We start from the raw sequence: 25,166 nt of genomic DNA, 5'->3' as shown, positions 1-25,166 counted from the left end.
TTAATTCCTTCGCCACATCTCTTGAATTCACCCCCATCTTTCAAATCACACAGACACCACTGCAGTTCAAGCTCTCATTAACGCTTGCCTAGATTATTTCAATAGTCCTAACAGATCTTCCCCATCTCAAATCTCTCACTTCTCCAATCCATCCTCCATACCTGCCAAAGTGATACTTGGAAGTATAGTAAGTCTAATCATGTCATTCATCTTTTCAATAAACTCAATATTAATTACTTCTAGAATCAAATACAAACTATTCTTTTTGGCATTTAAAGTCCTTCATAACTTAGATCTAACTCACCATTCTCCAGTCTTATTATATGAGGCATCCCTTCATGTACTCTTCAATCTAGTCAAACCGGCCCTCTTGTACTTCCTCAGTCAACAAATATTTATTAAGCAATTGTATTGCAGGCCTCACACAAAACATCCCATCTCACATCTCCAAGCATTTGCATGACTTGAATGCATTTCCTCCTCATTTCTCCTCCTCAGAATGCCTTAATTTCTTCAAAGCTCAACAAGTACCACCTTCAATAAAGAGGCATTTCTTGTTCCCACTCAGGTGTCAGTACTTCTCATCCACCCAGAAAATAACTTTTATTTACTTTTATATACAATTATAAGTTATCACAGAAAAAATGAAAGCTCCTTCTGGGCAAGAACTGTTCAACTTATCTTAGTATCCCCAAGGCTTATTAAGCACAATGCTTAGTATTTAATAGATGTTTAATAACTGCTTGTTGATTGATTCCAAACTATTCTTCTAACATTATTTAATGGTATTCCTTTTCAAATATTCAAGTAAGCTAGATAACTCACTGACTTCCTGGCTTTATCCTTCCTTTCTGTGCATTGTTCATGCCTCCCTTCTCAACTATTTCCACCTATTAGGGAAGGAATAAACGTTTATATAGCGTCTATTATGTACTAAACATTGAGCTAAATGGTCTTATAAATATTATTTCATTTATTCCTCACAACAATTCTGGAAAGTAAATTATATTATCATCTCTATTTTCTAGTTGAGGAAATGTTGACTTGCTCAGGGTAACACAGCAAGTAAGTGCTGATGAAATGAGTGAAGATGAATTTGAACCTATTTCCTGACTCCAGGCTCAGTCTATCTTTATTGTGCTTTAATAGTTGCCTATTAAGCATCTTATTCCTCCTTCCAATGCTTGGCACCCGGTGTTACACATTCTATGACACTTCAGGGACCCCTCTTTCTTTAAAATTTCCCACTCTGTTTAATCTTTGTCATTATTTTTTAAAGTTTTGCAGTTTACCTCTATAAAGTAATCTCTCTTCTCTAATTTATCCTCACAGACTTCTGTCTGCATGGACCGATCTTTGGTCCCTACTGTCCCTCGTATCAAAGCTACTTGTAGAATGTCTCTCTCCCATGAGATTTTAAGTTCCTTGAGAGCATGGTCTATCACCGCTGCTATCTATGTAAAAACAGTTTTTAGCACAAGCAGGTATTTAATAATGAGTGTCCTGCCACATGAGAAACTCCTTGATTTAAATTTATATTCTTTATAATCTCCAGTGTTATGTAGAAGGTTCTTTTAAGTTTATTAGATTGAAAAGTACTAAATCCTTTTTTTCCAAACTCATAATTTTGCATTTTGTATATTTATTTAAAATAAGGTAGTCCTACCAAAAAAAACAAAAACAAAAAACATGATATCCTATTGTGCATCTTGGAAGATCTTGGTTTCATCATGTGTGTTTAAAGAAAAAAATAAAGATATAAGATTGCATACTTATAAATGTTATTAAACAGCTTGTATGTCTGGAAACATATTCTAACCTAATTTAGTAGGGATTCATTCTGGGAAGAATATCAACTTTCCTTTAGGCTTTTCCAACATTCTCAAAACTTCTGGACTCCAATATGACAGCCAAAAACTGGAAGAAAAGGAACCTTCCTCTTCTTTAGGCAAAAACCATTTAAAATTCTCAATACCTCATTGATATTCAGTGTAGCTTTCCTGCTTTTCCAGTTCTATCATGCATTTTAATATTGTCAAATATATATTTTGATATGAATATGACTACAGGTGGTCAGAAATGCAACTGGCAACCAAGATAGCCATGAAAATGTTTCTGTAGATGATGCTAGAAGATATCTACACTTCATAAACAGAGACCTTTACTTGAAATCTACCATCAATGATCTTCACTCCCTAGTCATCTTTTTTACTAAAGCCCAACATACCACACTCATACCTGCTTCTTCCTACACTCTTGCTCACACTGGTCTGCTTAGGTGGAACTCATTAATTTGTCTACTCATTCCACAAATATTCCCTAATTTACCTGGCCAGGTGCTATGCTATGTGTCATAGGACAAAACTATCATCAGGGAGTAGTTCAGGAGAAAAGCTTCAAATCTTAGTTTTGTCACTAACTTGCTCTGTGACTTTGGACAAATCGAGCCATTGCTTTGGGCTTCTGCTTCCTGATCTTTGAAACGAGGGCACTGGATTCAAACAATCCTAGGAGTCTAAGTCTCTTACTTTGGGCACAAAATAAAAGGAAATTCTTTTCCTTGGTAACAACTTTATACCGGGCTTTATAATTGACAAAGCATCTCATCTATGTTACCTTAAGTGACCACATAACAGCTCTTAAAGTAGACATCAAAAGTATTATTAAATCCATGTTATAGACGGAAAAAAAAATGAGGCTCACTTGCCTATGGTTATAAAGTTACTGTTTGAGGCAAGATTTGAACCCAATTTTTTCTGCCTCCAAGTCCAAGCAACTCAGTTTAAGAGATTTATAATCTCATTTCCAAGTCTTACCTATCTCTCATTTCTTAAGCATCATCTCCTTCAAAGATTTTTCTCAGATCACTCATATCCTGGGTGATTTTGTTCCTAGGAACTCACTAGACTAGAATCTGCCAATACTAAAGTGGCAATTAAGCACAGTAGCCACCGGGCATCATCATTAGACCTGTGTTAGGATTTCCCCCACCTGTATAGGGAGTTTCTGGTGAGCCACTTCTTTTACTAATGTAGACTGCCACCTTCTCTACAACCTGTCTTTGAAAGTTGTCTGGTATCTTAACAAGTTAAATGACTTCCACAGGTTCACAAAGTCAGTAGGTATCAAAGGTGAAATTTGAACCAACACGGTAGTAGTGGCGGATATTTATGCTGAGCTTCATGTATTAATCTGAATTTTTCATTTTTTCTGCTGAGTTATCTTTTCCTAAGTACATGTCAAATATACTTTCCCATATATCCTGGAAGATATTTGTTTCATCATAGGGGTTTACTCTGCATCAAGCTTACATGTAGTATACTTGGAATGAATTAGTAACTTCCCACTCTCATTACAATGCTCATCAGGAAATATTTCTCTTATATCCTTCAAAGAAACAAATACTTCATGTGCATTTACTTCATTTGAGCCTCCTAACAACACTGTGAGGAAGTGCAATTATCATTCCCATTTTACAGATGAGGAAATGGAGGCTTGAGAGTAGCTAAGTGACAAGCTGAAAGTCACAAGGCCAAGTAAAGAGGAGAGGCTGAATTCATACCCTGTCTTTCCTGATTCCAAGTTTAGGGTTCTCTCTCTACACTGTCCTGACTCACAAAGTCTAGCATAAAGCTTTGCACACAGTATTAGTTCCAAGAATGGTCCTTTGTATTAGAATGACAGGGTTCAAGTTATCCTACAGACTAAAGGGAGATCTAGAGCAAAGGGGTGTGTCATCCTTTGAAAAGAGCCAGCTCTCAGTGGATCTCTGCACAGTGTGAGATACGGTTCATTTCTAATGAGGTGATAAAAGAAATGGTAACTGGAGCAGCAAACACTTGAGCCACTAAAGCTGTGGCTCACACAGCAGCTAAAAGCAATACTAAGCTAATACTAATATGGAAACAAGGAGCCCTTGATCTTTTACTTTGCAAATGAGGAAACACTGTGCTGATCAGCAGAATAAATTCATCTAGGTATAGCTTCCACTCACAAGTAGAGATTTGGACCAGTGGAAGGATAAAATATTCCCATAATTTAATTTGGGGCCCAAAAGAGTTCTGAGACAAGTTAGACTGTAATTTCCACAGTTCCAAGAAATCGCTGCCTTCACACCAAATCCTTGATAAATATTGGTGGAATGAATGAATACTCCCCAAAATGTCTACTCATTAAATTTAGTCTCCCTTTTTAAAGTTAGAAGACTAACTCCTTATATCCAACTAAAAATAACCAAAAAGTATTTAATAATGGCTTTCAGTTCAACATACTACCAAATGCTAACAGAGCAAAAATAGGAATTTTTCAGGAACAATTTCAAATAAATAAGATTAGAGGCAAGTGAGATCTCCATTAGGCACAAGATTAGCTGATCTAAGGTCAGTCAATAGCACTTATTCAACAACTATTCTTCAATATGAAGATACAATGAAGGCTATGGGTTCCTATTACTTAAAAAAAAAAATTCCTGAGACATCTAGATGAGGCAGTGAATAGAACACAGCCCTGGAATCAGAAGGACCTAGGTTCAAATCTACTTCCTAGCTATGTGACCCTGAGCAAATCACTTAACCCCAAATGCCTCACAATAAAAAAATAAAATAAAATAAAATAAAAATCTGTTTTCCACATATAAATTACTTAGAATAGATTTTTTTTCTGAATGCTGGGTTACTATCAAAAATCAGATTCTAGCTTTCAGGTTAACTAATGAATTGTTCTGTAAGGCGTGAGGAGTCACTAAGCCTTCCCTAGGTTTATGCTTTCCTACCAATAAATATGTTGTCAACATGGTTTTCCCCCCTTTTCTGTCTTTTTGTTATTGTTGAGGCAACTAGGGTTAAGTGACTTACCCAAGGTCACACAACTAGGCAGGGTTAAGTGTCTGATTTGAATTCGGTTCCTCCTGACTTCAGGGTTGATGCTCTATCTACTTACTGTGCCACTTAGCTGCTCCTTTTCCCCCTTTTTTAACAGGGACTTTGAGAAAGGAGAAATATGTAAAAAAAAACTTACACTTGAGAGAAAAAGTGTTAGGATCATTTTTGTTGTTATTACAGAGAAGTATCATGGGGGCTGTGAAAAGAGGGCCAAAAGGTCAGAGATTACTATCTATGTGCCCTTAGGCCAATTGCCTTTCAGCAGTGTAGACAATGGTGCTTAATAAATGCTAGTTGAATGAGTCTCTAGGCCTCAATTTCCCCATTTGTAAAATGAAAGGGTTGGACAGGATGGCCTCTAAGATTTCTTTTAACTTTAAATCAGAGATTCCCGTGACTCTACAGGAAAAGAATCTTCTCCACTACGGACAAACAAAAAACAAACGAGACTATCTTCCTTTAGAGAAAACTGCTAACTGGGTAGTGTTTGGACTAAATGACCTGCAATCCCATAAAAATTCTTATTTTCTTACAAGACAGCTGCTCAAGGAATTTCACTTTTTAATGCTCTATTTTCTTTTTACTAATGAAGGATTTTTCCCCTGTGTTAAGAGCTAATCTTTCTTGAACACTTGGTAGATTTCTGTCTCCAATTAAAGCTACTATCTTTCTTAAAGTCATTGCTTCTTCAAGAAAAGTGTGTTAGTTTCTCTGTCAAATGAGGGAAAGGATTAAACAGGATGATTTACAAATTTCCTTCCATCTCTAGAAATTCCACAAGCAAATAAATGGCTAGAAATGGTTTTGGGGGCAAGAGAAAGTGGAAGCACCAGAGAACTAGGGGCTGTAGAAGTCTGGGTTGGAAAGTTGAAAAACTAACAGTGAAGACCAGGAATCCCAGATTACCTACTGTTAAGCTTTTCCTATATTAGAAGACGTTTAGGTGAACAAAAAGGGGTTTGCTCATGTCCCTGATGTCATGGTCCTCTTCAAGAATGAAGGACAAACAAAAACAACAACAGCAAATGATTATATTAAAGGTCTTTTTTTTCCCCCCAAAGTATTAATTCTCATCAAAAGAAATTTGATCTGAGTGATATAGAGAAAAAGTTTGACTAATAATGAATCTTGCTTAGAAAAGTGAGAATAATAGTTAGAAATTTCCTAAAGATTCTGGGGGAAAACATGTTTTTTGAGACTGAAATAAAAATGAGAAAATATAATTTTAAAAGAATATCCAACTGGTCTTTAAGTTTTATCATGTACTGATACAGTCTGCTTTAGGCAAACCCATTATAGGACACTCAACCAACAAATATTTATTGTATAACTAAGAATATGAATTTGCAAAACAAATAAATTAGATTGTATTTTATTTTTTAAAAGAATATACAAATAGTAGTCATTTAAATTTCCAGGTTCACTTTTCTAGCAAACACCTACTGTTTAAAGATAACAATTACCAAAATGACCAATAAGATGATTTCAGAAAGGCCTGGAGAGACTTATATGAACTGATGCTGAGTAAAATAAGCAAAACCATGAGATCATTATACACTTCAACAACAATACTATATAATGATCAATTCTGATGGACATGGTCATTTTCAGCAATGAGATGAACCAAATCAGTTCCAGTAATGAATTGAACCATCTACACCCAGGGAAAGAACTCTGGAAGATGACTATGAACCACTACATAGAATTCCCAATCCCTCTATTTTTGTCCGCCTGAATTTTTTATTTCCTTCACAGGCTAATTATACACGATTTCAAAGCCGGATTCTTTTTGTACAGTAAAATAACTGTTTGGATATGTATACTTATATTGTATTTAATTTGTACTGTAACATATTTAACATGTATTGGTCAACCTGCCATCTGGGGGAGAGAGTGGGGGGAAGGAGGGGAAAAATTGGAACAAAAGGTTTGGCAATTGTCAATCCTGTAAAATTACCCATGCATATAACTTGTAAATAAAAAGCTATTAAAAAAGGGGTTAATTGACAGAAATGGTTTGTCTCTGACCTCAATGTTTAAGTCTCAGGTGAGGAAACCCTTTCTACCATGCACATATGTTGCCTAGGGCCTAGACAGGTCCCATGGTTTGTCCACAGTCACTCAGTCATTAGCTACCAGAGAGAAGTCTTTCCCATTCCAAAGGTAATTCTCTCTCCATTACAGAAATAGAAGCTATCAAGTATCACTATCATTACTATCATCATCATCACTGCCACAAGCTATTACTACATTTGCCTTTTCTTTAAGCCTTTTCATAAGGCCCAGGAACTAGGCCATCAAGTTTCATGCCATTAAACACCATGAACCCATGCTATTATCATAAAGGAAATTTAGTTTTCTTCAGCAAATCAAAGGATGTACACTGACACTGAGCAGACTTGAAGACTGAACTTGACCAGAGAAAGAGCAACAAGGCAAGGCACTAACTCATTTACCAAAGCAAAGGAAAATGGCATTTGAATGTCAAGGAAAATGCAAGCTCAAAAAAAAAAAAAAGGCTGGAGGGAGCAGTCATGGACAAAAAATTCAGAACTAAAAAGGAGAGGTTGCAGTAAGAGGGCCAGGTTAGAATGGGGGGACGGAGGAGGGGAGGGAGAGAAATTCTATCTTCTCTGAGTCACAATGACTGGCCTGGAAGGACCAGGGTTTATCTGTCTCTGAAACAAGCAGCACTTTGATGAGCTGCTGCTGTCAAGTTAATAGATGCATACACTTGGTCCCTGGTGACCTGAGCCCTTGAGGGAAGAAGGGTGTCAGGGAAAAGAAGATGCAAGGCTCCTCTGGCTCTTAAGGAACCCAAATACTATATGATCTCATGGAACTTGTTATTAAGAGCAGTTCTCTAATAACCAGTTTTTGGACTAACAAAGGAAAAACATTTTATTTACCTAGCCCTGTGATGGAGAGCACCCACAACTATATATAAGGTAGAGCCAGTCCAGGCCTATAGTCTGCTCCTGCTCCTAAGTTCTGCTAAAAGGGAAAGGATGAAGTATAAATCCAACTGTGGTAGTAATGTGGAAAAAAAAAAAAATCTTGGGTTTGAAGTAGAGACACTACGTTCAAATCTCTACTCTGCTATTTACTGTCTGAGTAAATAACCATGGACAAATTTTAAAATGAGGCCTTTCAACTAAATTCTCTGGTTATATCTTAGTTTAACTACAATAATATGATTATTCAAGGTCTTAGTATCTTTTCTTTTTATTATTAGCCAGCATTTCTTATAGCATTTTAAGGCTTGCAAGTAATTTCTAATTTTATCCTCACAACAACCCTGGGAGTAACTCTTGTTGTATATTGCTACTTCCACTAGATGCATAAAGGGAAAATAAAGATAAAAAAACATTTGTCAAATTCATCACATTTCAAAATATTAGTAATGTTTACTGGTGGGATAAATGGAAATTACTGGTCAAAATGAAGCTTATCCAGATATGAATTGTACAAGATAATCCCAGAAGTCAGTAACATTTTTTACTGAAACTATCTTTATCCAAAGGAAGACTCTCTCCTCTGTTGGTCTATGATAGGCAATAGGATACTGAGACTGGGATGATCTTCTGGAAAGGAAAGAGAAAAAGAGCAAAAGAGCTCCATGAAAGAAAAAGGATATAAACTCCTTTAGAACAGGAATGTTTTGTGCCTCTGTACCACCAAGACCTGGCTGGCACTGACTACTATACAGTTTGTTTAAGTTAAAGTTTGTGTCCTAAATCAAGACTCATCCCCTTAAGGTTCCAAGTAATGACTAAGGACTTTACATTTACTGTAAGCAGCTCCCAATAAAATGAAAGAAATATCATAAGCCAAAAGAAAACATTTTCTTATAACTTTTAAGCCAGTAGGACCTATTCCAGATACATTTCTCAAGTCTTATGAACTGTATTGCTTTAAGAATATTTTGACACAAGCTCCCCTTCTTGAAGATGATTAGGCCTTTGGCTATATTCCCCTTGGAAACTTAACAACACTGCCCCATATGGAGCCAAATGGGCTGGCCACTTCTGTTTTAAAATACTAAATAGAAAGATGCATTACTCATTCATTTTTATTATTCAAGCAAAGCGCTGAATGTCTATTTGGTTCTAGGCACATAATATACATTTAACAAATGCTATTATCTGTGAAACGATTATTAATAACCAATGATTTGGAGAGATCAGAGTTTCTCCCATTTTCTAAAGTCCTCATTTCAAAGTTTATTCTCTTGAAGGGCATTATTAATAAAGAGATCGAATTAACTCCTCAATCTTGATCAGATCATATCCAACCTTAAGAAATTTAATATAAAGTGGGGAAGTCCGTTGGATTCCATTCAGATTTGGGTAGAGATAAATTCTTAGATAAGATTGCCCAAAGCTAGGGGTGATCTAGATGTAGAGATAGTCTCTTTGACAAAATGTCACTCCCTGTCCTTCATTAGAATGAGTGCTTCTCTCTAGGTAATATTCTCTCATTATTTGTTAACCAATCAGAATTGGTTGCTACTCAAGAACAGACTCTTCCAAGGGCATAAAAACTGTGAGCCCACCATCATGAGGAGACTCTGGCAAGAGCACCACTGACCTCTTTTATTAAAATATTACGATTATAATAAAATGACTACCTAGATATTTATATGTAACTTTTTGAACATCACAAGTGAATTGCTTCAATGTTTACAAAGCATTCCATAGTCTCAAATAATTTTTTCTACAAAACAACCTTGAGAGTTCTGTAAAGCATTTTGTAGATGGAGAAATTAAGGGTAATAGGGTCAAGTAATCAAAAATCATACAATTAGCTGGCAGAGCAACAACCTAACTCCAGATCTTTTGATTCTAAGTCAAATACTTTTCCCACCTCAAGCACAATTGCTTCCCCTGTGTCTGTGTCATAGATATGGGACCCCTCTAGATTTCAACAAACTTGTCTCTTTTAGGATGTGAAAAGATGCAAGTCACTTTCTTTCTATGAAGCTTCAACCACATGAAGGAACAGAAGATCTTCAGGAGTACTCAATATAACCTAAGCCCTCAAAAAGAATCCCTAACATGTCACACCAGTCACGGAGATATTCACCCTTTGTTTAAGGATCCCTTAATTCTATAGAGCGAGGGAATGGGTCTGTGCTTTCACTGGCAGAGAGAATTTCTTGCAGGAGACTCCCTCTACCAAGATAGAGTGGTACCCACACCATTGCCCTGAGCACTGAAGAGTTAAGTGATTGGCCCAGGGTCACAAAGCTAAATATGTACTAGAACTACATTATTAATGCTGCTTTGAGTCCCAGGCATTGTATTAAATACTGGGTTACATCCCCAGTTCAAATGATAAAACATTCCTTATTCAGAATGTTTGTTTTAATGGAGAAAACAAATACATCTGGTATAAATACAAAGTGAAAAAATACAAAAAATATTCAAAGTAGTTAAATATTATTTAGTTTAGAAATAAGAGCACTAGCAATTGAGGTATCAGAAACAACAATGTAGAAGATGGTGCTTATGCCCTACATTAAAGCAAGAGAGGCGGAAAGGAGTACATTCCAGATTTAGGGGACTGCAAAGACACAGAGATAAGATGATGATTCTACATGCATGAGGAACAGACAGAAGGTCTGTTTGATGGTTCACAATAATGTGGATGAGGCAATAATGTCCAATGAGGCTGGAAAAAGGCTGGGACTAGGTTTTTAGAGCTTCCAAGCTGAATTGGAGTTTGGCACAAATTAAGCACTGGCATAGAGTACATCCTTAATGCTTATTTACTGATTATATTTGAACCTAGACACAATAGGAAACCACTCAAGTTGGTTGCATAGGGGAGTCACATGGCCAGACTGCAATTAAGGAAAATTACTTGGCAGTAGTGTGTAGGATAGACACCAGCAGCAAAAAAGATTTGAAACAAGGAAACCAATTCAGAGGTCATTGTATTAATCTTGGGGAGGAGTGATAAAGGCCTGAACAAATGTGGCAACTTTGTTACTGAAGAGATTCAAGAAATGTTGTGAAGATTTGCCAAGTGGGCTGGTTACAAAAGCGGTCAGGGCTCATGAGAAATCTAGAATATTGAGACTTGAGCTTTGAGAGACTGACAAATTGGTGGTACCTTCAACAAAAATAGGGAAGTTTGAAGGAAGAAATTATTATGGGAAAAGATAATGGATTAAGCTTTCAACATGGTCTTAGAAATCCAGTTTAAAATGTCCACTAAGCAACTGTTGACATGAAAGTACACAACTCCAGGAACAAACTTTAAAAAAACACCACAATAAGAGGAAGTGGAATGGATGATGAGCTAGCAAAGAAAAAGGAATAGTCAGACTAACAGGCGGTGAACCAAGAAAGAAATGTCATGAAAAGTCAGAGAGAAGGAGTAGGAAGTCAGTAGTTAAGAGAGAGGTCAAGAGGAATGAGGATTGAGCTGATCTCACTATTAAAAATCGTTGGTAATTCTAAAGAGACCATATCATTTCAGTTAAGTAATGAGGTTGGAAGCCAAATAGCAAAGGGTTAAGAAGTGAATATAAACAGTGGAAGGAACTCAGTAAATAACTTTATAAAATTGGGGTAAGAAGGGAGGAGAGACACAGAATGATAGTTGAGGGGAGGGCGGGGTCTAGCAAAGTTGGAGGAAACCTGGGTATATGTGAAGGTAGTAGGGAAACAACCAAAAGCTTAAGGGAGAAAGTCTTGAAGACAGAAGGAGACATATCAAAGACACATGAAGAAGTAGCAGGAACTCTTGGCAGGAAGTGACTTCAGTAAGAGATTGAAGAAAGAGTTCATTCTCAGTAAAGATCAAGGCCCTCAAAGAAGGGAAAGGGAGGTATGGAAGGCTTGAGAAGGGAGAAGGTCTGAATAGTTTTTATATGGAGTGAAACAAGTAAGGACAACCAAAAGAATTGGCTTGCTGCAATGAATGCTCAGTTGAGGTTGGATAGCATGAATGTGTAATGAACTCAGTGAGAAGGACCTATACTTGGGATAAAGGACTATCCTTGGGAGAGAGACAGTGGGGAGTAAGCCAGTCAAGAGATGAAGGCCAATAAGACAAGGAGGCAAGGGGTTCAAGAACAGAGGGCAATATAAAGTTGAAAATGGAGACAAAAGTTGAAATTGGAGAGAGAAGTCAGAGCAGTAGTGATGGCCTGAGAAAGTATAATGACATGGAGGAATTAGAGGTCTTCAGGGCAAAAAATAGGTTTAGGAAGTATAAGGCTTAAGAAGAGAAGGAATAATAGGAGATTAGTTATCAGATAGGGTAATGTCAGAGTTTAAATTTAGGGAGGTTGGACAATTGTAGGTGTGACCATCCCTATGTAAGGCTAAGCAGACACAAAGGAGTAGATAATATTTAAGGAGATTAGGACATTTAAAGAGAGCACATTTCTGGATATTAAAGTTTCCTAGTATAAAGGCAAGATTTAGGGAGGAGATGGTAAGGAAGTATTCCTTGAAAAAGAGAGATTGACCTTATGGGTCTGAATATTAGTCATCATAATTTTGTAGAAAATTTTGATTTAATGTATGCATATATTGCATTTAACATTTTTATCATGTTTAACATATATTGGATTACTTGCCATCTAGGGGAGGGGATGAGGAAAAGAAGGGAGGAAGGTTTGGAACACAAGATTTTGCAAGGGTTAATGTTGAAAAAGTATCCATGCATATGTTTTGAAAATAAAAAGCTTTAATTAAAAAACATTTTTTTAAAGAAAATTTTGATTTAATGGACTTTTTAAAAGAGAAAGTGTTTAACCAAAAAAAAAAAAAAGAAAGAAAGAAAGAAAAAAGGGGGATAAGATAAAGAGACAATCTGAAAATGACAGTAAGGAGGAAGAAGTATTCCAATTTCTTTTGAGGAAGGGAGGAAACTGATGGAAGTATGTGAGAGAAGACAATTCTAGAGAACTAACCAGGTCTTCCTAGTTTTGAGGGCAGGTCTCTCTCTATTCATTAAGAGTTACTTCTCTCTAATGAGAGGTTCTAACAATACTAGCCCAATGTACTCTCTTTTCCTTTTTAAAACTTGCATTGTATTAATATTCTATATCCCTCATTTGGCATTTATCATCTTTCATGGGTACATTTACCTCCCTAAAAAGATTGTGAGTTCCTTGAGAGCAGAAATTGAGTATAAGATTTCTTTTACATCACTCCAAACATCTACTACATTCACTCTAATACAAACTGTAAATGTTAAATAAATACATGAAATGAATGTGTTCCTCCAAACCTTGAAATGGGATCATGTTGAGTGAAGAGTATTTCTAGGAAACTTCAGCCAAGTTTTACCCATATTTTTCTGCTAGGATTAGACAAGTTTTGTCATAGACCCACTCTTCAGATTCAGGCACTAGGCTAGCTTTCCCTTGAGTAGAATAGAAAAAGTAGATCACGAACTCTCCCTGCATGCCAAAGTTCTTCAAACACTGATCCCAGCTCAATAGGAAATGAGCAAAAATGTAACTAAATTGCAAAGCTCAGGAAAAGTATTTGCCAAATTCATGAATATGAAAGGCCCAGGAGATAGAAAGGAACCAGCTGCAGACAGACTGACACATTCCCCCACCCAATTTCAGGGACAGCTTTGCAAAATAATGAAAAAATACAGGCCCAAGTATTTTACTACTGAACATTAAATAATGTTTCCACTATGAGGATATTTAGGGTGGAGGAGGGTGGGGGACAGCCTCCATGGGCCTGCTGGACTCCTGACCTCAAATAGAAAGGACTGAAATCCTTGATTTTTTTTTTTTTAAGTTTTACTACTTCTTAAAAACTTTTTTGGTTCTGAGTTCCTATGTCTTTCCTCCTTCATTTTATTCCCACTCACAGATAGTATAACTTAATCATATATAGGGTATATATGTACAATTATGTAAAAGATTTCCATATTACCCATTTTGTACAAAAAGACTCAAATAAAAGAAAAAAATGAAAGGGAGTGGAAAAATAGCATGCTTTAATATGTATTCAATCAATATCTGTTTTTTCTCTGCCAGGTGGATAGTATGTTTCATCACAAATCTTTTGAGATTCTCTTGGATCATTGCATTGCTAAGTCCTTCATAGTTCTTCATCGAAAAATATTGCTGTTAATACATACAAATGTTCTCCTAGTTCAGTTCACTTTTAATCAGTTCATATCTTTCCAGGTTTTTCTGAAATCATCCTGCTTGTCATTTATTATAGCACAATAATATCCCATTACCATCATAAACCACAGCTTATTTAGCCATTCCCCAACAGATATCCAATTCTCAGCCACCACAAAAAGAGCTGTTTTTTGTACAAAAAGGTTTTCCCTTTTTGGGGATGTTTTTAGGGCACAGACATACCACTGGTAATGTTAAATCAAAAAGCCCTCTGACCATTTGCAAATTGCTCTCCAGAATGGTTGGATTGGTTCACAACTCCACCAAGAATGTATCAGTGTCCCAGTTTTACCACATCCCTTCCAATATCAAACATTTCCCTTTTTTACTATATTAATCACTTTGATAGGTGTGAAGTGGTTTCCTCAGAATTGTTTTAAATTGCATTTCTCTAATCAATAGTGATTTAGAGCATTTTTTCATATGATCATAGATAGCTTTGATTTCTTTGTCTGAAAACTACTTTTTCATATCCTTTGACCATTTATCAACTGGGCAATGATTTATGATTTTATAAATTTGCCTTAGTTCTCTATATTTGAGAAATGAGGCTTTTATCAAAGATACTTATAAAAAATTTCTTTCCTGTTTTTTTGCTCTCCTTATAATTTTGTTTGCATTGGTTTTGTACAAAACCTTAATTTTATATAATCATAATTATCTATTTTATATTTTGTAATGTTTTTTAAAGTTTCTTTGGTCCTAAATTCTTCCCTTATCCATAAATCTGACAGATAAATGATTATGGTGTCACCCTCTTTGTGTATACTCTTTTTCTACTCAATCATGCTCCCATTTTAACCTTCTCTTGGTATACAGGTATGAGATGCTGGTCTAAACCTACTTTCTGTCATACTGTTTTCCAATGTTGCCAGCAGTTTTTGCAAAACAATAAGTTTGTAGTCCAAAAGCTTGGATCTTTGAGTTTATAATATGCTAGATTACTATGGTCGTTTATTATAATGTAATTTGTACCAATCCATTCCAATGATCCATTGATCTATTTCTTAGGCAGTACCTGGTACTTTTGATAGTTATTGTTTGAAAATCCTTGATTTTATTAACAATAAAACATTATTAAAGCAAAGAAACAATTACATTTATATTTAAAATAAAAAAACACATTAAAGCTCTGAGATACCACTTCATACCTCTCAGACAAGCTAAGAGAACAGAAAACGATAATGATAAATATTGGAGGGTATGTGGGAAAACTGGGATACTAATGCATTGCTGGTGGAACTGTGAAATAATCCAACCATTTTGGAGAGCAATGTGGAACTATGCTCAAAGGGCTATAAAACTGTGTATACCCTTTGACCCAGCAGTGCCATTATCTGTATCCCAAGGAAATCTTAAAAGAGGGAAAAAATCCGATATGTGCAAAAATGTTTGTAGCAGCTCTTTTTGTGGTAGCAAAGAACTGGAAAATGAGTGGATGCCCATCAATTAAGGAATGGCTGAATAAGTTATGATATATGAAGATAATGGAATATTATTGTTCTATAAAAAAGGATGAACAAGCTGATTTTAGAAAGGCCTGCAAAAATTTATATGAACTGATGCTGAGCAAAACAAGCAGAATCAGGAATACATTGTACACAACAGCAAGAATGTGTGATGATCAACTAGGAAAGACTTGATTCTTCTCAGTGATCCAAAACAATCCCAATAGACTTTGGACAGAAAATGCCATCTGCATCCAGAAAAAGAGCTAAGAAAACAATATAAATCAACACATGTTATATTCACTTCTTTTTCTTGTTTTGGGTTTTTTTTAATCTCTTCCATAATTTTTCCCTTTTGCTCAGATTTTTCTCTCCCAACATGATTCATAAAGTAATGGGTATTAAAAATAAATTTACTAGTGAAAAAATATAAAATAAATATAGAAGACAATTTTACTACCACCTTCCCACTCCCCCAACTACTCTGCAATGCCAAAATGTGCAGTTCATTTCTGAAATCATATCATGCAAGTTGGCCACATGCCTTGAATTAAAATGAAGTTTCTCCAGATTAGATCAGTCTCAAAATGTTGGCAGAAGCCAGAGTAAAGAAGAGCCAAGATGAGACTTAGGGCAGATTTTGCTTATGTCTCTGTTATAAACCATACAAAATCTAAACAGTCGAATAGGAGAGAGGCAAATACAAGATTAAATTCATATAATTTTTATGTTGGGAGAAGATATAAATTATAAGTTGTATAAATGTTAAAATAAAAAGAGAAAACTATTGTTAGGAAGACAAAGTGGCTAATTCATGGAGTATGACAAAGATATACAGGTCCCTCAAAAACATTTTATAGCTCAATTTCTCAAATTGAAAAAAAAAAAAAAGGCTGTCATGGAATAGCACTCAACTTCAAGGAAGCTATGAGGCTTTATAATAAAAGTGCGTGGTATCTTTAGGGTAAAAAAAAACAAACAAACCCAGAGCTAAGAACAATGATTAGATAAAACAGTATTACCTTTATTAAATATATAGGTTCTGAGTCAGAAATGAACTTTCAACTTTTAATGTATTTGCACTGCAATATTTAAAGTTAATGTCATTTGAGCTCTAATCATGACACAAAAATCCTTAATTATAACAATAAATTGGAAACTACTTCATATTTACAAAGTGTCATATCCATTTATTTCTGTTACTACAAGTCTTGCGAAGGAGGTTACATTAACCTTATTTTTACCAACAGGTCAAAAGAGGCAGAGCAGCTAAGTGATTCAAATAGACTCTCTAAGGTTCTTCTGTTCAAGGACTGCTTTAACCTTGCCTTTGGGAACTATGCAATGATAAGAATATAATAGGTACCTAAAATATAAACCTATTAGCTAATGAAAGCGTATTGCAATTAATGACAAAATACTTACTGGAACTATTTGTTCCTGCTTGTTCAGTTATTATTCAGTTCCCAAAATGAAAATCTGCTAGTTACTGCTGAGACAAATACTTACATTCAGTAAACTTGTTAGTTTATCAGAATCTAGGCATCATAGTTTCCTGTAGAACACATACTTACAAGATTAAGCCTGAAATAATCCCATCCTACATAAATATCTCATTTGTAAAATCCTTTCCAACTTCCAATGCTAGCTACTTAAAAGAAAGAAGGGATCTTTGGTGGTAATCCTGCAGCTATAGGTCCATATTAAATGACAAGACCCTATGCTATGATAAGCCCTTAATCTCAGTCAGGGAACCAAGATCTTGTTTTAAAAATATTTTGATAATTTAATTCAATAGAATTGGTTTCCTTTATAAGTATACTATTTTATGCATTTAAAAGCATTATTCTTGGAAAGATTTTACCAGTCAGCCAAATAAGTATATGACACACAAAAAAAGTTAGTGCTAGGCTGTGCTCTTGGTCTTTTGTATTTCTAATGTATTGCTCCTAAAATTCCACCAGTACTGAGGCAAAAGAGACAAATGTTTTGATTCCTAAAGTATGTTTTATAATGATCACAGCATTTCATATTTATAAAACCCAATACTTCAATAGAAAATAAAAATTTTATTCATAAAACTGAATTTAAAAAACAAAACTTGAAGGAGATCACCATAATGTGCATTAGTATAGTGCGCCACTCTTGGAACCTTGATTGGTATTTTAGAAGACCTATCCCATGCCATTTCTGACATCTAATAGGTTAGGTATAAAATATCCCTTAGTACCTTCTTGTACTTTCTTCTTGTATGTCGCCTTAGTATTCTCCTAAGAATTCCTTCCCAACTTCCTGTGATCCCAAACAGGCTAAAGAACATCCCAAAAGTTTCAAATCCAAAAATTATGGCAAAAGAGTGCCTTCTTCTTGCTCAAAATTAACAAATCTTCCACTTTAAACATTCTCTTCCCCCTTTCAAGCAATAAAAGTTGGCAATGCATTCTGACTGATAGCTAGTTGTGGCCTTTGGTACTAATTCAAATCTCTCATGGTAAAAACCACAAGAACAATCAGCAATTATCATTTAAAACTTACTAGTTAGGTCTAGGAATAATTTCATAAAAAACATATACTTATATTGAATATAAAAATTTCATTTCAGTATCTTACTAGTAGAGGACTCTCTGTTCCTCCCCCTTGCTCTCAAAATATACAAATAAAGGTCCTTTCAATCCCAGAGGTGCTGCTAATACAAGGGGTCAGACAGATGGTAAGAGGAACAAAAAGAACAAATAATTGTTAGAATAGAGGGGAACAAAATGAATTTTACTGCTTTTCCTCTACACACTCTTTTTCATCTTAGAGCAGCTTCAAAAAATTTCATTCTTTTAGCCTGTAATGGCATTTCAGGAAAAAGTCAGTTCACATTACAGAAAGCTAAAATTCCTTATAAACTCTCCAATAGGGACAAATATACAGAAGCTTAAATAATAGATTTTTAACCATAAGCTAAAAAGTTTGAATGAGAAATTTGTTTGAGTTGGTTAGCAACATAACCAATGTAAGCTTTTAACTAAAATGAAAGCCTTAGTTCCCCGACCAAGTTTTTAGTAACATTAAAAAAAATGCAATTTTAAATTCTTCCAAATTCACCCAGTATTTCTTTTTTCAATTTTGAAATACTGAAAGTAAGTCTCCAAGTTCAAAAGTACACAAAAAGTACACAGAAAGAAGTCTCTCCTGGGAAACAGTTCATCTCCTCTGGTAGTGTGAAGGGGGATAAGAAAGGTGTTAATGATTAGAATGAGAAAAAATTTATATAAATAACACAAACAAGTTATCAAGGAAAATATAGTAGTAGTTCCAAAAATATAAGTGATAGATTTATGCATAAATATAATTGAGTTTTTAGGGCAATCTGAAAGTACGTTCTATAGCATTCTCAAACCTGGAGTTGTGAATGTATACTCCTTTAAGATAAAATGTCTGTCTGCTAACCTGAGAAAGAGGCACTCTGTGTAGTAACTTTAACTCAGGGAGTTATTTTACCCCTTCTCCCAAAACCTATGTTGGCTATTCCTTCTGTAAAAAAATTGAAGTATCCCTATTATCTTTTGTTGGTATTCCAGGATACTGCTGCCAAATAAGGATTAAGTATCAGTCAATCTATTTCTTCTTAAACAGATGCCTCTTAGCCATTATGCCCCCACAGATCCTTTCCAAATAACCTCCAAATTGATTTCTCTTTCCCTCATAAATTCTTCCCCATCTTCCTGGGAAGATGACCATGTATAACGTATTAGAACAACTCAAATAGGTGTTATTTCGCTTACCTTCACAGGCTTTACTAATCTTGCTGGGGCAATGGGCAGTCACTGGCCCATTTTTTGCCACTGCACAGACTCTATCCGTCCTACCTAAGTAAAGAATGGTGCTGGCCTCTCTGAACAATCTCTAAACCAAGGTCACTTAAGCTCTATCCGTCCTCCCAAGAGAGCTTCCTACCGGACAATTTCATTTCATCCCAGAGGTTTTACCTCCAGAGACAATTTCTCAACTAAAGTCACTTCCCCCAGAAGTTCCATCCATCCTCTAAGGGCTGGCTTCCCTGAGCAACCTCTGGACCAAAGTCACTATGATCCCAGGACAGGACTGGCCTTTCAGGATAATCTCGGTACCAGTGTCATTTCCCCCTGAAGAGTCTATCCTTCTGCCCAGAGCAGAGAACAGAGGTGGCTTCCTCCACAACATCTGGAGTGATGTCACTCCTCTCCTCTCCTCCCCCTCCCTTTGGACTCCCCATCCATCCTCCTTGTGTGGGGGCTAGGGCTGGCTTCCCTGCACAACTCCGGGATCGAAGTCGATGTCACTCCCATCCCCACTCCCACTCCAGGGGGCTCCATCTTTCCTTCTGGGGGGGAGGGCTGGTCTCCGCACAACGCTGGGAACGATGTCACTCTCTCCCACGCCCGGGGCTCCAACCTTCCTCCAGGGAGGAAGGGAGAGGGCCCACCTCTCAGCTCAACCTCTGGAGCCAAGTCATTCCCACTCCCACCCCCGCGGCTCCATCCATCCGGCCCCCCTCCCCACCCCGGTAGGCCCGCTCCCCGCTCCGGGAGCCGGAGGCAGCGCCGATAAGGCCGGCTGGAGCTAGCGAGCGTCAGCTGCTCTGTCGGTCCGGCCGGTCAGTAGTCCCTCCGCCCCTCGCGCCGCTTACCTGGCTCGCCTTGTAGAATTGCTTCTTGAGCCCGGCCACCGACATGCTGCCTCCCGCAGCCAGACGTCCCGGCCGGCCCCGACCCAGCTACCAGCTAACGACAGACAAACAGACTGGCAGACGGACAGCTCCAGACGCTGACACCGGCTGGGCCCGTCCGCTGCTGCCCCCGCCTCAACCGCCTCTGCCAGTCCTCGGCACCGCCTCAGCGCCCGCTCGCTCGCTCTCCCGCTGGCTCGCGCTTGCTCTCAGGATATTACATGGCAACCGCACACTTCCGGTCCCGGCCCCAGCTCGCGCCGCCGATTCCTTCTCCCCTCCCCCTCTCTTCTTCCTCTTCCTTTTCCCTCTCTTTGGCTCTCTGCACCTCACGCTGGGACAGGAATTTTCAAATCCCGAGAGCAGAAATGAGCCTGGACCTCGAAGCCCTTGCGCTCCCCCTGTTGGCGGGGGAGGGCGTAGGCAGCACCGAGCGCAAAGGAGGAGGGGATAGAACAAGTAGAGGGAGGAGTAGGAAAAAAAAAGCCCGATAGACACCACCATAGAAAATGGCGAAGGCGGCCTAGAGGGGAGGTTTGATGCGATAGTGTCCCCTGCAGGTGAAGCATCACAAAACCCCCGTTTCCTTCTCCCGACTCCACTACCACATCCAAGTCCACTATTATGTTATATTTTTAATGCAATTTTATAAGACGAAAGAGTTCAATTTTACAGGAAGTTGGAATTAAATTAGGTATCACCACATCACGAGATCTCAGGGTTGGAACTAAAGAAATCATCTAATAAATAGCTAGCAACAAAAATATGGCACTACAAAGTTTTCAAAGCGCTTGACAGACCTTACCTCCTTTGAACCCTGGGAAGTAGGTTCGCCCCATTTTTCAACTGTTATGCCACAGTTTTCTTTAACTGTCCTGACTCAGTTTCCCTGTCTCAGTTTCCTTAACTGTTATGTCTCTGACCCAGTAAAACTAAGGATTATTCGCTCTCGGGTTGTAAATTAGCAAGATGAAAGAATAGCTCTCCTGACTCTTTTATGGATTTACAATATTCCTTTAGAATATTCCAAGACCAACCCATGATATCTTTACTTCTTTGTCTCTGGAATTTTTAGGTTTTATGGCTTCCCCTCCCTGATAAAAAACTTTCCCTCCCTTTCTCTTCTTTGTCTCCAAAAAGGTATTTAAGAAGTTGTTGTTCTTCCATTCATTGCTGGAGAATGGCATCTGGCAGCTGTATGCTGGACGCTGGATTCTTTGGGTCCTCCAGCCCTGGGACCAATATGGATTCCTTGGTCCCAGTATACTTATTTCTGTCTGACTGGATAATCTGAGACGAGAGTCCTGTCCAGTCAATCTTACTCTCCCATTAATAAAATATTAAACCTCTCTAATCTCTCTCCTGCCTCAGTTTCTCCGGCATTACACAACAAGCTAAAAAAAAAAAAAAGAGAGAGCTCTAGAGAGGTTAAACAACTAGACCATCCTCCCACAGCTAGTAAACATCTGATAAAATTTGAAATTCAGGTCTTCCAAAGCCCAGTCCAGCATTTCATTTATTCCCATACACTATGTTCAACCTATGCTTGAGCAAGCCAAGTTCCCTCTATAAGGCCCACTGAAGTGGTCCTACCTCCGCTGCTTGAAGACCCCTAGTTGGTGAACGCACTATATAAAGAGGCATTGTATTCCGGTTTTAGCACTCGTTAAGATTTCATCCCTCACATGGGACTAACATCTTGCCTCAGTCTTCCATGCATTACTTCTAATTTTGTTTCTAGTTCTACCGCAAAGAAAGTCTGACCCTCTCCCGCTCTGGTAACCTCTCAATAATCCTCTCCAGATTAAATATTCTGACTTCTTTGAATCAATCGTTGAATGTCCCAGTGATCGGTTCCCTTTACTAGTAATCCAAGCTTCCTCCTCTGAACTGTTTTCAATTTGTTCATGTCATTCTTAAAAGGTAGGGTTCCAAATTGAGCTGGATGCCACAGATACCATGATCGGGCCGAGGTGCAGTAAAAATACCGCCTTTCTTGTTTGGGCTGTCATGCTTCCTATGTTCACATATGCTTCTAATATCACAAAAACTCTTGTGGGTGCCATGGTATACATCATATTGAATTTGTAGATTTAGCAAATCCTATGGAGCCATGTAAATGTCCGCTCATTTTTACTAGAGAAACACCTGAATACAAACTCTGGTTCTATCAAATAATAGCTTGGACAAATCACATCAACAATTTCTGATCTACAATGGAAGGAGTGGGGTTCCCCACACCAATGAAAATTATTTGTTCTTATCTCTTAAAAATTATTATTGTTGTACCAATTTCAATTACCATCCCACAGAGACTGGACACTTTCCCTGTGTTTTTAAGAGGGAATGGAATCTTGGGGAAAATAACTGTCATCTGTAATGAATTAACTGACAGCTTGAAGAGATAGCTATGTGAGGCAAAGAGTAAAAGAACTAGGAAAACATCTTTCTGAGAGACTCAGTAGATTAGTTATCATGGAGAATGAATCTGAAGAGACATTAAAAGAACTGAGTAACTTTTGTTCTACTTCGTGAGAAGAGATTTTATCTGCCATGCTAAGAGAATAGAACTGTGGCCCAATAGCTCCAGTGTCCATTGAGAAATCAGCAGCTGCAAATCAATGACTAAATGTGACTAGGAATATGATCTTTTTCATGGTTCATATGTTGCAGAAATATTTTTCATTTTTATAGTATTTTATTTTTCCAAATATATGCAAAGAGTTTTCAAAATTCACCCTTACTAAACTTTGTGTTCCAAATTTTTCTCCTCCTCTCTCCCTCACCTTCCTCCCAAAGATAGCAAGCAAATCCATATACATTAAATATGTGCAGTTCTTCTAAGCATATTATCATATTTGTCATTCTGCACGAGAAAAATAAGATCAAAAGAGAAAAAGACATGAGAAAGAAAAAACAAAAAGGTAAGAATACTATGCTTTGATCCACATTCAGTCCCCATAGTCTCTGGATGCAGATGATTCTATCACAAGTCTAGTAGAATAGGCTTGAATCATTCCTCATTGCTGAAAAGAGTCAAGTCTATCAAAGTTGATTATCACAAACTTGTTATTATGTACAATGTTCACTTAGTTCTGCTCACTTCACTCAGCATTTGTTCATGTAAATCTTTCCAGGATTTTCTGAAATAGCCTGCTCATCATTTCTCATAGAACAATAAAAACAATAAAAAATATAGTTTACATTGTTGTACCATAACTTATTCAGCCAATCCCCAACTAATGGATATCGACTCAGTTTCTAATTCCTTGCTACTACAAAAAGGGACTATTACAAACATTTTTACATATGTGGGTCCTTTTCCCTTTTTTATGATTTCTTTGGGATACAGACGCAATAGAAACACTGCTGGATCAAAGGGTTTACACAGTTTGATAACCCTTTAAGGCATAGTTCCAAATTGCTCTTTAGAATGGTTGGATCATTTCACAACCCCACCAACAATGTATTAGTGTCCCAGTTTTCCCACATACCCTCTAACATTTATCATTATCTTTTCCTGTCATCTATATTGTTGAAACATTTTTAAATATCTTTGAATTGGGTGTTACAATGTTAATAAATTGTATAATCAGTAACATCAATATTTGTCTAAGCCTATGAGATCTAGGTTTACTCTTCAGAGAGAGAAATGAGTGAAAGTTTATAGGGGAAATGGTTTTTCTGGTTTATTTATAAACTGGATATGATGGATCAGAGCTGATTTATTAATTAATATTAATTTACTGTAATTCTATTAATATATTAGGAAATATATCCCTTGATCAACATAAAATTTTGGTAGAAAATTAATGAGATGAGATCATTGTAATCAGAGAAGAATGAGAGTTGCTGTGATTATCAAGCTTAGTGTACAACCCACCCAACCTCATCAAGGCTACATGTGAAGTCTCACCAAAATTGTTACTTTTTTTTTTTTTTTTGTCTTTTGTTTGTGTATCTAGCACTTATCACAATGCATTGAACATAGTAGGTACTTAATAAATTTTTGCTGATTGGTTGTCATTATTATTATTAGCCTCATTCTCATATTTTTGATAGAGTTCATATCAAAACAGTCCTAGGACAAATCACTATCCTATAAATCTTTTATATTTCATGTTGAGCAGACTGTTGTATGGATGATCAAATACATTTTTCTAATTAAGTAATATTATAGGAATGTTATTCTTGTAACATTATAGAAATATAAGCTTATTGAAAACAGGAATTATTCTGGGTTCTTAAAGAAAGCCAGAAAAATGAATAAACATTTTGCTAAAATAGTTCCTATTATACTCAAGGTATGTTGCTAAGCATTTTACAAATATTATTTTATGTGATTCTTACAATAACCCTGGAAGGTAAGTGATATTATTATTCCCATTTTGCAGTTAAAGAAGCTGCTCAGAATTATAGAGGGACTCGAATTTTGGGGGAAATTATATAACAGTCATCTGTAATGAATTAACCGATATGACTTAGAGAAATACTGTGTGAAGAAAAGAGCAAAAGAATTAGAGGAAATATCTGAGTTGCCAACAAATTTCTGAGGATGGATTTGAACTCAGGATTTGAACACAGGACACGAAAGAGAATGTGTATCTCACTCTATTCCTACATGGTTTTATTTTCAACTGCATCTAGTTTAAAATTTTTTCATTTTACATATTTTGAATATTATGAATATTTTGTTTGGCAAATATATTAATGACATTTTAAATTTTATGTATCGATGTTATATTTAGACAATTGGGGGCAATATTTCTGTCAGGGATGATGCTATAATTCCAATACAGCTTATTCATTGAATTCTAAAGCATATTTTAAGGCAGTATGGAAAATGAAGTCAGAAAAACCTAGGTCTGAGTCCCATCTTTGAAACTAACACTCAGGTGGAAGTGGATCTCTTCGATAAAGAGAGCTAATTCAGTTTCAATTGATCAAAGATGGACAGAACCAGCTACACC

General features: G+C 36.7%; 1 protein-coding gene across 3 annotated transcripts in view; it reads right to left on the bottom strand.

Annotated features, from left to right (window-relative positions):
- SH3GL1 (SH3 domain containing GRB2 like 1, endophilin A2) overlaps positions 1–20,538 on the bottom strand; it is a 93,021-nt gene extending 72,483 nt beyond the window's left edge. The window contains exon 1 of one of the 3 annotated variants that reach the window (XM_051971916.1): positions 20,158–20,538. In XM_051971916.1, coding sequence (XP_051827876.1) covers positions 20,158–20,202 — 45 coding nt within the window. In that variant the 5' untranslated portion in view covers positions 20,203–20,538. The remainder of the gene's footprint in view (positions 1–20,157) is intronic. The other 2 variants (XM_051971914.1, XM_051971915.1) reach the window with 2 other exon arrangements.
- Positions 20,539–25,166: the final 4,628 nt, after the last annotated feature.

The sequence above is a fragment of the Antechinus flavipes genome, chromosome 1 (assembly GCF_016432865.1).
Source record: "Antechinus flavipes isolate AdamAnt ecotype Samford, QLD, Australia chromosome 1, AdamAnt_v2, whole genome shotgun sequence".
Classification (NCBI taxonomy): domain Eukaryota; kingdom Metazoa; phylum Chordata; class Mammalia; order Dasyuromorphia; family Dasyuridae; genus Antechinus; species Antechinus flavipes.
This window is presented reverse-complemented; position numbering and strand designations above follow the sequence as displayed.